The 12,267-nt window shown below is 33.2% G+C and overlaps 3 protein-coding genes across 5 annotated transcripts; 1 reads left to right on the forward strand and 2 right to left on the reverse strand.

The window, feature by feature from the left end:
- The first annotated feature begins 724 nt into the window (after positions 1–724).
- On the forward strand, positions 725–3,638 carry LOC145132962 (uncharacterized). 3 transcript variants are annotated; one of them, XM_079067918.1, is made up of 9 exons: positions 725–1,065; positions 1,260–1,894; positions 1,994–2,079; positions 2,180–2,348; positions 2,427–2,515; positions 2,627–2,791; positions 2,883–2,960; positions 3,067–3,170; positions 3,336–3,638. In XM_079067918.1, coding segments are annotated over exons 2-9 (1,290 nt in total). In that variant the 5' UTR covers positions 725–1,065; positions 1,260–1,296; the 3' UTR covers positions 3,337–3,638. The 3 variants fall into 3 exon arrangements, with proteins under 3 accessions (XP_078924044.1, XP_078924042.1, XP_078924043.1); XM_079067916.1 differs by having other exon boundaries at positions 727–1,065; positions 3,303–3,638; XM_079067917.1 differs by having other exon boundaries at positions 728–1,065; positions 2,003–2,079; positions 3,303–3,638.
- Positions 3,639–5,409: 1,771 nt separating this feature from the next.
- On the reverse strand, positions 5,410–7,348 carry LOC145134669 (uncharacterized). Its single transcript, XM_079069517.1, has 4 exons — positions 7,028–7,348; positions 6,577–6,801; positions 5,924–6,088; positions 5,410–5,752 (listed from the first exon to the last, which is right to left on the reverse strand). Exons 1-4 carry the CDS (start codon positions 7,220–7,222, stop codon positions 5,462–5,464), a joined length of 876 nt encoding a protein of 291 aa, XP_078925643.1. The 5' UTR covers positions 7,223–7,348; the 3' UTR covers positions 5,410–5,461.
- A 440-nt stretch (positions 7,349–7,788) lies between these two features.
- Positions 7,789–9,719, reverse strand: LOC145134815 (uncharacterized). The gene is made up of 4 exons (XM_079069640.1): positions 9,407–9,719; positions 8,956–9,180; positions 8,303–8,467; positions 7,789–8,131 (listed from the first exon to the last, which is right to left on the reverse strand). Exons 1-4 carry the CDS (start codon positions 9,599–9,601, stop codon positions 7,841–7,843), a joined length of 876 nt encoding a protein of 291 aa, XP_078925766.1. The 5' UTR covers positions 9,602–9,719; the 3' UTR covers positions 7,789–7,840.
- Positions 9,720–12,267: the final 2,548 nt, after the last annotated feature.

Consider the following 12,267-nt stretch of genomic DNA (forward strand, 5'->3'; position numbering starts at 1 on the left):
TATGTGGCCATGCTCATTATTGGGCATGTATTTTCCATATCGATTTCCAGTATGATGCACCCAAAGTGTCGTTCCCCATAAGTATCCACATCCGACAACAAATGCAATGCATCATCATTAATCCTTTCTCTTTAGGCAACAAAAGGTGCTACCAACATCAAGGTCACATTTCAATTTATTCCTCATATACTTCCATGTGTAAGACATTAGTTATTTCAACATGACATTTTTTGCAAAGAATCGAGTCCACCATCGTTGAAATCTTTCTATTACACATAACTACCACATAGGAGAGAATAAATTCTGCCATCAATAAATATTTTAAAATGATAACACACTATTTATTCAAATAAGTATCCAATTTTTTTTTTCAAACAATATATTACAACATGTTCCAACGATAATGTTTCATTGGTTTATAATATGTTGGTATTATAAACAATATATTCGTCATCTTTCGATTACATTATCATTATATCATAATCATTGGTCAATACATTACGATTTTCATGACTTCCAAAGATACCATATTCATAAAAAAAAAGTTCCTGTAAATAGTCAAACTATCTTTATACCGTATACAATTCATACTTTTAAATTTTATTTAATGTGATAAGGTTGACTTTTATTAGTATATTAATTTTTGTTTAGTATTTAATTTAAAGAACTGCTATAATAACTAGTTTTAAATTTAAATATCTTTTTAACTGACATTCTCTTAGTAAAGTTGAAGGATTTAGCGTTACTTTGCTATTAAACCAAACGCATCTCTCTCTCTCTCTCTCTCTCTCTCTCTCCACTGCTAAAAGATCGAATTTGGAGACGGAGAGATACAATCAGCCATCTCCACCACTATCTCCGCCATTTTCTTCTAATGCTCCGTCGTCCTTTGAAGATCGGCATACATTTGTTCGTACAACGCCCAAACGGCTCATGTATTCCCGATAGCGTTATGCAATTTCCAACGTTCTCATTGGTTTCTCCACTGCAATTCGTTAGGGTTCACCTACTGAATCTCCGTATCTCATAATTCAGAGCCATTTCAACGGAGCTTCGGTCTCCAAGGTAAGAATCTACACCACACTAAGATTTACCTTCTCTTTAATTTAATTTTATGATCACTTTCAGTGTTCATCTACCTAGCTATTTCAAATATGATCTTTGATTTTTGTTCATTTAGTTTGTTATAATTATCTCTCTATAAATCGTTCTTTACTGATTATATGTGAAATTTTCTGTGATTTTCTCCCTTTAAATAGTGTTAGGATTAGGTTTAGGGGTAGGTTTTCGAACAGAATGGAGGCTTCTGGTGTTAATTCAGACGCGCACAGAGGTTCTTTGGCAAGCACCAGTACTAGCGATCATCATTATCACCATCTACGAAGGCAAAATGGAAACAACCCTTTCTCCGCTTCAAATTTTTTTCGCTCACCTGTATGTGCATTCTTGGAGTATATGGGAATTTTACAAACGCAAAGTATTAGTCATTCCGATTCATCAGGCAGTTTGATCAATAGTGGACGCACTCGGAATGACTCCTCTCCATCCATGGATGATTCAAGTGAAGTATCTATCAGGATCGCTGGTAGTGGAGAACAAAATATCAATCAATCTTCAACTGTTGGAACAGCTACACAGAGTGAATCATTGGTTCACTCAATTTCAAGAGCTGTTTCTGCAGCGACCATGGATACTCAGGGAGATTCAAGGAGTGATCATGGTGGTGCTGTGAGTGGGAATGGTGATGTGGAGTCTGCAGATGGTATTGGTGTTAACAATAGCAGAGATTCTACTTACCAGAGATATGATTTACAGCAGGCTGCCAGATTGGTTGAGCAAGTTCTTCCATTTTCTTTATTACTGTTGGTGGTCTTCATTCGGCAACACTTTGAAGGTATTGCAATCACAATGTTCTTATCTTCATGCGTTTATCACTCCCATTTCCTCTTTGTTTGGAGATCTACTTTTTCTCACTGTAATTGCTCTTTGCAAGGGATTCCAGATTTTCTTGTCACAATCTGGATTGCTGCTTTTATGTTCAAATCAAATGATATTCTTCGCAAGCAGACAGCTCTCAAGGTGCAAATCATTCTTTATTTCTTGATGTTTCTTTTTTGTTTTCCCTCAATAATATGTTACATAAGGTGCTCCATAACAGTTTCATCAAATATATTTTCAGGGAGAAAGGAAGATAGCAGTTCTAGCAACCATTTCTCTTTTGTTTACACTTCATGTGGCTGGTGTTTACTGGTGGTGCCGCCAGGATGATGTCCTGTATCCATTGGTAATGCTCCCTCCTGAAACTACACCACCTTTCTGGCATGCAGTTTTCATAATAGTTGTCAATGGTGAGTTCTTTTCATCAAAAGTTATATATTGCATAAATTTTCATAAGAAAATACTCAAGAATTCTATTGGGTTTTCAGATACTTTGGCTAGACAAGCAGCAATGGTGCTCAAGTGTTTTCTGTTAATGTATTACAAGAACAGCAGAGGAAGAAATCGCCGAAAACAGGTCAGATACAATGCATAAATAAAGCTGAAAACAATTTTTATTTTAAATATTTTATATAAATGTGTGTGTGTGTGTGTGTGTGTTTCTGACTGGAGGTTTTGTGAGTGGTAGGGTCAAATGTTGACTGTGGTTGAGTACTTGTTGCTTTTATACCGTGCTTTGCTTCCTGCTCCAGTGTGGTATCGGTTCTTTTTGAACAAAGAATATGGAAGCCTATTTTCATCACTAATGACTGGATTATATCTCACATTCAAGCTAACTTCCATTGTTGAAAAGGTTCATTCTTTTTATCTCCCATTGAATGTTATCTGGATCACAGATACTTGGGTAAATGGAAGGAACTATAAATGGTGATTTTGTTGCACAGGTCCAATCATTAATATCGTCTGTAAAGGCTTTATATCGTAATGAGATTCACTATGGACCTTATGCAACATCTGAACAGGCAAGCAGCCTCTTTATTTTATTTTATTTTATTTTATTCATATGGGACCCAACAATAATAATTAGTGAAGTTGAGATCCTAATATATATATATATGGATATGTCAGGTAAATGCAGCTGGTGAGGTTTGTGCTATTTGCCAAGAAAAAATGCATGTTCCAGTTGTGCTTCGTTGTAAACATGTCTTCTGTGAAGAATGCGTATCAGAATGGTGACTACCTCTCTCTCAATAACTTTTATGCTTTTATACATGACAAAACAAAACAGGTTTTATATATATATATATATATATATATATATATATATATATATATGATGTATGAAATGTAACAATAACAAACAGGTTTGAAAGGGAAAGGACGTGTCCTTTGTGCAGAGCATTGGTGAGACCTGCGGAGTTGAGATCGTTTAGTGATGGTTCTACAAGTTTATATTTTCAGTTGTTTTGACGAGTGTTGAGTGTGTATGTAATGCATTGCATTTAGTAGTGGTGTAAAAGGTTGGTTGGTTGGTTTCACTAAAGTTTTATATTGAAGTTAGTGAGTGTATAGTAATAGTAATATTGCTTTCCCTCCTCCTTCTGTCCTTCACTTGATGCCTAAAACAAGTATTACCAAAAATGTTATTATGCATACTTTATTCATTCACGTATAAAAGTTTGTATAGTATTACCAACAAATTTCTGTACCTGTCTTTTTAGTTCAACAAAAAATTGCACTTCTTGTTCCATTAACATCAACAACACAACAGTACATGTCCGGTCCTTGTCAAAACAGTTATATCATGTGTACGAATGTAATGAAAAGCATGTAGAAAAATAGTGGTGGTTGAATAATGGAATTTTATATAGAAGGTTCAAGGTTCAAATCTTAACACATTTCCACAAGTTTGGCCTTATTTTCTAAAATATTTTTTAATCATTTGTCTATAGAAAATAAAGAAACATGCTTCTAATTGAGTAAGCTATATACGAATGTTTATTTTTGACTTGATATATAGAAAACAACTTAATACAAATTATCAATGAAATAATGATTTCCCTATTAAGTCCTCCTTACATTTTACAGAATTTTCCTCATTTATGTTATTCTTCCATTTCTCCAAATATGAAGTCTTTTAACCGGAAAAAATATATATATAAACAAGCTTTTAATTCATTCAAATATTTACTTTTTACAAGTGCTTTTTTTGACTTAATATATAATGTTAGGGAAATGATCTTAAGTGAAAGTATGTAGAAATGTAACCTATATATATATATATATATATATATATATATATATATATATATATATATATATATATATATATATATATATATATTTGTTAAATATAGTAGTCTAATTTAGGATAAACTAGGGATATATCCTCGCAATGTATTTGAATAAAATTATATGGTTAAAATGTTGATAGATATATGTTATTGCATATAACTAATTCGTTAAAATATGAAATTTCCAGTAGTATATTGTCTTAGGAATATTTTGTATAATTTTCACACTAAATGAGATGTTATCAATGCAACATTGTTAATTTACTTTTAAATGCCAAAACAAAATAAAATGTAAGTTAAGTTGAGTCGTATGAGTTATAGAGCTTGTAAGCCTTGTAGAACTTTGATATGTTACATGTTTACTAATTTTCTTGATCTTTACATATATATAGTCAAACTCCCCACTCGATGAGAACCTAGTTAGTGGTTGATGAGTGAAATTCAGAGGTCTGAGGTTTAAACCCTAACACACCCAAAATATTGCTAGTGATATGCGGTTGACCTCCTATGTGGTCCAAAGTGTTTGCAAGCTGTAAAGATGTTCACTTGCTCAATTGTTCGTAAAAATCATACACATCCGGAAACATTTTGCTTCAAATTGAAGTAAATAAATATGGAAATGTTATCACCTGCTCACTTGTTTGCAACAATTGTCTAAACAGACACTCTTAGCATCTGTCCATCATTTCATCGTATACACCATTTGACTTGCAAATCAATATATACCCTTACATAGATATAATTTTCTTTTTACTCTTTGTTTACACACCATATTGACGCCTGGGGGGGTCAAACTATTTAAACTTGCAAGTTTAGCCTTTTAGGTGATTGGTGGACATTATAGTGAAATTCGGTCAAAGGGACAAAAACTTGACTGCTACTCATAAAAGGTGATGCTTGCTTTGCATAAACCCCGTGGCATGGAGTTGGCTATGAAAGATCGCATGAAAAGTAGCAGTGTTAGGGCTTCGTTGTCTAATATACTTCCAAATTGTTTTCTTTTGATGTTTTTTTTTGGTAAATATATTTCTTTCTTTGAATTCTTAATTGTAAATTGTGTAATACATAAACTTACTTAGAGATCATTTGTATCTACACATGGGAAAATGGTCGATATTCAAACATTTCATTTACTCCAAAAAAGAAATAGATTTTATGTATATATAACTTACTCCAGACAAACATCATTTATCTATTCAAAATTTTATCAATATAAAAGAAAAAAAATCCTAATTCAAATTTGCACGACGACTGCCATCTTGGAATTCAGTTTCCTTGGTTGTAAAGGGATTTTTGTTTTGAGGAGATGAAGGAAACGGGGGTGCGGAAAGTGTCCTGGAAACTCTAGGATTAACTTCAGCAACCTCTTCAATTCCTTCATCCAAATACACCACATCTTGCATACTTAGTTTATGATATTCAATTACTTCCCTCAAGCAGCTATTCTCGCGAACATATACCGAGTTCTCATTAGCCAAACGTGCCTTCTCAGCTAAAAGTGTTTCAAGTTGGAGTCGTATCTGATCATATATAGTAAGTTGTTATTCAAACTTAAAGTTGCAGATTATAAGCGCATTTACGTCTTTTGTACAAACAAGAAATTCAAAGCGATTTCTAGTCCTATTTTTTTAGGTGACAAACGGGGTTATAGAAAAAAAAAGGGAAGTTAAAGATTTATAGTTAATATGTACCATGTCATCATCGGCAGGGTGGTCTCCTTTTTCACGAGCCTCTCGAAGAATTTTATTTTCTTCTTCTAGTTGAGAACTTCTTTGTTTTGCAAAAGCTAAATCCGCTTTCACAGTTTTAATCTCTCGAAAAAGAAGTTTCGCTTTCGCAGCCGTTGCAATCGCCACCTGGCATATATAACCAATTATTGTTTGAGGCTTCATTTGTCACATGGGGCTCGAGTGGACTTTCTAGATCTATTGTATTTTCTATAATCATTGTTACGAGGACAATCATGTCTTTTGAACGGCAAGAGATCCAAACTCTTCTTTAAGTGGGATATAACACGCCACAAAAAACATGTAGTTATTAAGTCTGGAGTGAGACCAAAAATGATGTCATTGGAACAAAAATTGTAATTTATTGTAACGTTCAAAAGAAAAGACGTGAATACCCTTCTCATTCTCAGTATCCTAAATAACCCTAGAAAGTTTGTCCAGTCCTATCCAATTGAGTCGGGTAGAGCCCCATGTAACAAACACAGAAAATCTTGTAAGAATAACATGCATGTGATGATGCAATGATAATGTGAGAACTCCAAGCTTATGAATTTGCTATGGTTTCCAATACTTGAACCATAGTAGATATGCAATTAATTACACATTTGCCACCTTACGTCGCGAGATGCCTTCAGTTGATCCTCATGATTGGTCGGTGTTTCAGGCTCCTGCTCCTGCGACTGCTCCTGTGATTGTGACTGTTTTTCGGTGTCAAGTTCTTTATGATCAGTTGCTTCAGATTTGATCTTGTTATGCATCTTACTAGCATCTTGAATATCATGACTTCTTTTGTCCACATTAATGGTGAGTGTTCCCCCTTGCACTTTTTGATCATTTAACTCCTGATTACAAATTTAACAATCAATCATCCCTTGTATTTTTTATGCCTTCTCTAAATTTAGGAAGCATGAGTAATGTTGATTAATACATTATTGTTGCCGAAGAAATTATTGAAATAATATGGAAACAATTGAAATTGCATGAGAATGAAAACGAAATAAGAATTCTGAAAATAATTTTCATTGTAGGCATATATATGAAGAGTAAAACACAAATAGAATGGAAAACCTTGGATCCGCGTTGAAGAGACGTGTTAAACGTTGAACTGGAGAGAGAAGAGTCACGATGAGCATCAGATGTTCGTATCTGAGAGGCAAGAGGAGAGGATGGAGCGGAGGAGGTGGTTTTATCCTCAGGAGGACGATAGAGTTCTTCCTTGAACGTCGAAGACCTAGAAATTCCATGCCTTCTACGATACGCCATGCATATATATGGTTGATCAAGAAAACCGACAAGAAAACAAATTTGAAGCAGGCTAGCTAGTCACAATCAACCGGAATGAACACCGCCGGGCGCCATTAACGCCACCGCAAGCCTACAATTACACAACTAGCGGATATGCTTCTTTTCAGGAATCAATGCCGTACGTCTTTTTAACAAACTCTCCGAATCTCAAGTTAACCGTTTCGATATATATTGATTGGTGGACATTATAGTGAAATTCGGTCAAAGGGACAAAAACTTGACTGCTACTCATAAAAGGTGATGCTTGCTTTGCATAAACCCCGTGGCATGGAGTTGGCTATGAAAGATCGCATGAAAAGTAGCAGTGTTAGGGCTTCGTTGTCTAATATACTTCCAAATTGTTTTCTTTTGATGTTTTTTTTTGGTAAATATATTTCTTTCTTTGAATTCTTAATTGTAAATTGTGTAATACATAAACTTACTTAGAGATCATTTGTATCTACACATGGGAAAATGGTCGATATTCAAACATTTCATTTACTCCAAAAAAGAAATAGATTTTATGTATATATAACTTACTCCAGACAAACATCATTTATCTATTCAAAATTTTATCAATATAAAAGAAAAAAAATCCTAATTCAAATTTGCACGACGACTGCCATCTTGGAATTCAGTTTCCTTGGTTGTAAAGGGATTTTTGTTTTGAGGAGATGAAGGAAACGGGGGTGCGGAAAGTGTCCTGGAAACTCTAGGATTAACTTCAGCAACCTCTTCAATTCCTTCATCCAAATACACCACATCTTGCATACTTAGTTTATGATATTCAATTACTTCCCTCAAGCAGCTATTCTCGCGAACATATACCGAGTTCTCATTAGCCAAACGTGCCTTCTCAGCTAAAAGTGTTTCAAGTTGGAGTCGTATCTGATCATATATAGTAAGTTGTTATTCAAACTTAAAGTTGCAGATTATAAGCGCATTTACGTCTTTTGTACAAACAAGAAATTCAAAGCGATTTCTAGTCCTATTTTTTTAGGTGACAAACGGGGTTATAGAAAAAAAAAGGGAAGTTAAAGATTTATAGTTAATATGTACCATGTCATCATCGGCAGGGTGGTCTCCTTTTTCACGAGCCTCTCGAAGAATTTTATTTTCTTCTTCTAGTTGAGAACTTCTTTGTTTTGCAAAAGCTAAATCCGCTTTCACAGTTTTAATCTCTCGAAAAAGAAGTTTCGCTTTCGCAGCCGTTGCAATCGCCACCTGGCATATATAACCAATTATTGTTTGAGGCTTCATTTGTCACATGGGGCTCGAGTGGACTTTCTAGATCTATTGTATTTTCTATAATCATTGTTACGAGGACAATCATGTCTTTTGAACGGCAAGAGATCCAAACTCTTCTTTAAGTGGGATATAACACGCCACAAAAAACATGTAGTTATTAAGTCTGGAGTGAGACCAAAAATGATGTCATTGGAACAAAAATTGTAATTTATTGTAACGTTCAAAAGAAAAGACGTGAATACCCTTCTCATTCTCAGTATCCTAAATAACCCTAGAAAGTTTGTCCAGTCCTATCCAATTGAGTCGGGTAGAGCCCCATGTAACAAACACAGAAAATCTTGTAAGAATAACATGCATGTGATGATGCAATGATAATGTGAGAACTCCAAGCTTATGAATTTGCTATGGTTTCCAATACTTGAACCATAGTAGACATGCAATTAATTACACATTTGCCACCTTACGTCGCGAGATGCCTTCAGTTGATCCTCATGATTGGTCGGTGTTTCAGGCTCCTGCTCCTGCGACTGCTCCTGTGACTGTGACTGTTTTTCGGTGTCAAGTTCTTTATGATCAGTTGCTTCAGATTTGATCTTGTTCTGCATCTTACTAGCATCTTGAATATCATGACTTCTTTTGTCCACATTAATGGTGAGTGTTCCCCCTTGCACTTTTTGATCACTTAACTCCTGATTACAAATTTAACAATCAATCATCCCTTGTATTTTTTATGCCTTCTCTAAATTTAGGAAGCATGAGTAATGTTGATTAATACATTATTGTTGCCGAAGAAATTATTGAAATAATATGGAAACAATTGAAATTGCATGAGAATGAAAACGAAATAAGAATTCTGAAAATAATTTTCATTGTAGGCATATATATGAAGAGTAAAATACAAATAGAATGGAAAACCTTGGATCCGCGTTGAAGAGACGTGTTAAACGTTGAACTGGAGAGAGAAGAGTCACGATGAACATCAGATGTTCGTATCTGAGAGGCAAGAGGAGAGGATGGAGCTGAGGAGGTGGTTTTATCCTCAGGAGGACGATAGAGTTCTTCCTTGAACGTCGAAGACCTAGAAATTCCATGCCTTCTACGATACGCCATGCATATATATGGCTGATCAAGAAAACCGACAAGAAAACAAATTTGAAGCAGGCTAGCTAGTCACAATCAACCGGAATGAACACCGCCGGGCGCCATTAACGCCACCGCAAGCCTACAATTACACAACTAGCGGATATGCTTCTTTTCAGGAATCAATGTCGTACGTCTTTTTAACAAACTCTCCGAATCTCAAGTTAACCGTTTCGATATATATATATATATATATATATATATATATATATATATATATATATATATATATATATATATAGGGAGGGGTTCAATAGAGAACCAATTATGAGTGGAGGAACCAAGGAACCTATTAAGATGGTTGGATCAAAAAATTAACAGTCATTGGATTTGAGATGTAAAAGTATGAAAAACAATAGTGTCCAGCTGATTATAACCAAACACGTAACTTAAGGGGGCATTTTCGTCAACCTAAAACTTATTAACTTTCACTGTTAATTAACGACGTTAGTTCATCAGTTTCACATATCAGTGAAATCGATTTTACCCTTTCATTGAAAGCGATCTTTTACTTCACCGATGAACATCGATTTCTAACGAATCGCCGGCGACGATTCAGCCAATATCCACAGTGAATCTTCCCGAAAAGTTCGTCAAAATGAATCTAAAAGGTATATTTGACTGCTATTCATTTCCGATTATCTCATTTAATGCATTTTCAACATTATATTTTTTCGATTGATAAATTTCAAAACGACAAATCTAAACTATCTGTTACATTATGTATTCGATGAATCTGTGAATACACTATTTTATTAACAAAATCGTTTTTAGACTGATTTGAAACCCTCGGATGATGAACTTTTAATAATTTGTATACATAACGAAAACCTAATGATTTAAATTTCTTGAAATCGATACAGAAATCATGAATATCTATATTACAAACTGAAATTTCCTAAAACTTTGTGAATCTAACTCGAATCTGAGTTTATTAAGTAAATCGAAACCCTAATTTCATGAATTTTTGAGAATTTTGTAAAATTACCAAAAACCTAATGATATAAATTTCTTCAAATCGATACAGAAATCATGAATATCTAAATTACAAACCGTAATTTCGTAAAAACTTTGTGAATCTAAGTGGTTTCTGAGTTTATTCATTAAACTGAAAAACTAATTTCACATTTTGAATTCACCGTGTGCTTTGTGATTTACATTTGATTATTTTGAAAGGATTCAATGTTTCTGAGTATTACATTATTTGACAATTCACAAAGTGAATCATGATTATATATCAATTTAACATATCATTTATTCAAATTGTGAATTCACAAGGTGATTTATCATTTACATTTGATTTTTTCATCTTGTGAAATTTTATGATGCATCTATGTTTAATTGATATTGTATCTCTTAATGTGTTTCTCATTGTAAATTTATAAAGAGTTGCATTGATAATGTTTTGATTCAAACTGAATTCACAATGTGAATAAATATTATGTTAAATTTATTTGTAATCCTGATTCACGTTGTGAAAAATATGAATAAATCATAACTTTCATACCATGAAATTGATGTTTGAACTAATTTGTTAATCAAAAACAGGAAATGAAGAAAAGAACAATGAAAAAAAGGATAATAAGAAAAGAATGAAATTGACAAGAAATCTAAAAGATGTTCTACCTTCAAATACAAGTGAAAAAATTGAAGATATTCAAGATAAAAATAAAGGTTAGAACATTCGCATTCAAATTAAAATAACTAGTTATCTAATCATATACTACACACTTATTAAATTTTTTTTTTTTTGCAAGTTGATCAACACTTTTGTTTGTATTCACTATTAACAAAATAGTTGTAAAAATTCTCAATATGTGTATGTGTACATCACTTGGTGAACCTCAAACTCTTTTGTTGTTAAATGCATAAATTCACAATGTGAATCTTGGATGAATGTCTCACATTCACATAGATTCACAATGTGAATCTCTTAATTTTTTTTTGCAAGTTGATCAACACTTTTGTTTGTATTCACTATGAACAAAATAGTTGTAAAAATTCTCAATATGTGTATGTGTACATCACTTGGTGAACCTCAAACTCTTTTGCTGTTAAATGCATAAATTCACAATGTGAATCTTGGATGTATGTCTCACATTCACACAGATTCACAATGTGAATCTCTTAAAATTTTTTTTTTTTGCAAGTTGATCAACACTTTTGTTTGTATTCACTATGAACAAAATAGTTGTAAAAATTCACCATGTGTATGTGTACATCACTTGGTGAACCTCAAACTGTTTTGCTGTTAAATGCATAAATTCACAATGTGAATTTCTAAAAAGTTTTTGCAATTTGATCATCACATGTTCAATTTTATATTGTTTAACATGTATTTCGTAATACTACTTATATTTTTGACATTGATATTAAAAATTTCACATTGTGTAGTTGAAGGTTCAAAAAAATATACCAAAAACACAGCAAGGAGAACCGTGGTGGAAATAGTTAATAAATTAAGAAAAAATGAAGATGAAAAGACTATTGATGAAAATGTTGAAAAAGAAAAAAGTTTAGAAGGTGATGAGATTCAAAAAAAAGCAAACAAAAAAATTGATGAAGCAAGATGAATATGTTTTGAAGACACTTGAAAAGAAAACAACACAAGGTTAGTATTTATAAAATTATAATTT

The sequence above is a fragment of the Lactuca virosa genome, chromosome 8, assembly GCF_052849685.1.
Source record: "Lactuca virosa cultivar CGN04683 chromosome 8, Lactuca_virosa_CGN04683_v6, whole genome shotgun sequence".
Taxonomy (NCBI): domain Eukaryota; kingdom Viridiplantae; phylum Streptophyta; class Magnoliopsida; order Asterales; family Asteraceae; genus Lactuca; species Lactuca virosa.

Bases quoted from the DNA above. Each gene is read 5' to 3' on its own strand.
- LOC145132962 (XM_079067916.1), top strand. From the start codon at position 1,297: ATGGAGGCTTCTGGTGTTAATTCAGACGCGCACAGAGGTTCTTTGGCA. The intron at 2,080-2,179 runs GTGCAAATCATT...ATATATTTTCAG, and splicing joins GCAAGCAGACAGCTCTCAAG to GGAGAAAGGAAGATAGCAGT. The intron at 2,961-3,066 runs GCAAGCAGCCTC...TGGATATGTCAG, and splicing joins CTTATGCAACATCTGAACAG to GTAAATGCAGCTGGTGAGGT.
- LOC145134669 (XM_079069517.1), bottom strand. From the start codon at position 7,222: ATGGCGTATCGTAGAAGGCATGGAATTTCTAGGTCTTCGACGTTCAAG. The intron at 6,802-7,027 runs GTTTTCCATTCT...ATTTGTAATCAG, and splicing joins CTCTTCAACGCGGATCCAAG to GAGTTAAATGATCAAAAAGT. The intron at 5,753-5,923 runs GTACATATTAAC...ATATATGATCAG, and splicing joins ACCCTGCCGATGATGACATG to ATACGACTCCAACTTGAAAC.
- LOC145134815 (XM_079069640.1), bottom strand. From the start codon at position 9,601: ATGGCGTATCGTAGAAGGCATGGAATTTCTAGGTCTTCGACGTTCAAG. The intron at 8,468-8,955 runs GTAAGGTGGCAA...TATATATGCCAG, and splicing joins AACTGAAGGCATCTCGCGAC to GTGGCGATTGCAACGGCTGC. The intron at 8,132-8,302 runs GTACATATTAAC...ATATATGATCAG, and splicing joins ACCCTGCCGATGATGACATG to ATACGACTCCAACTTGAAAC.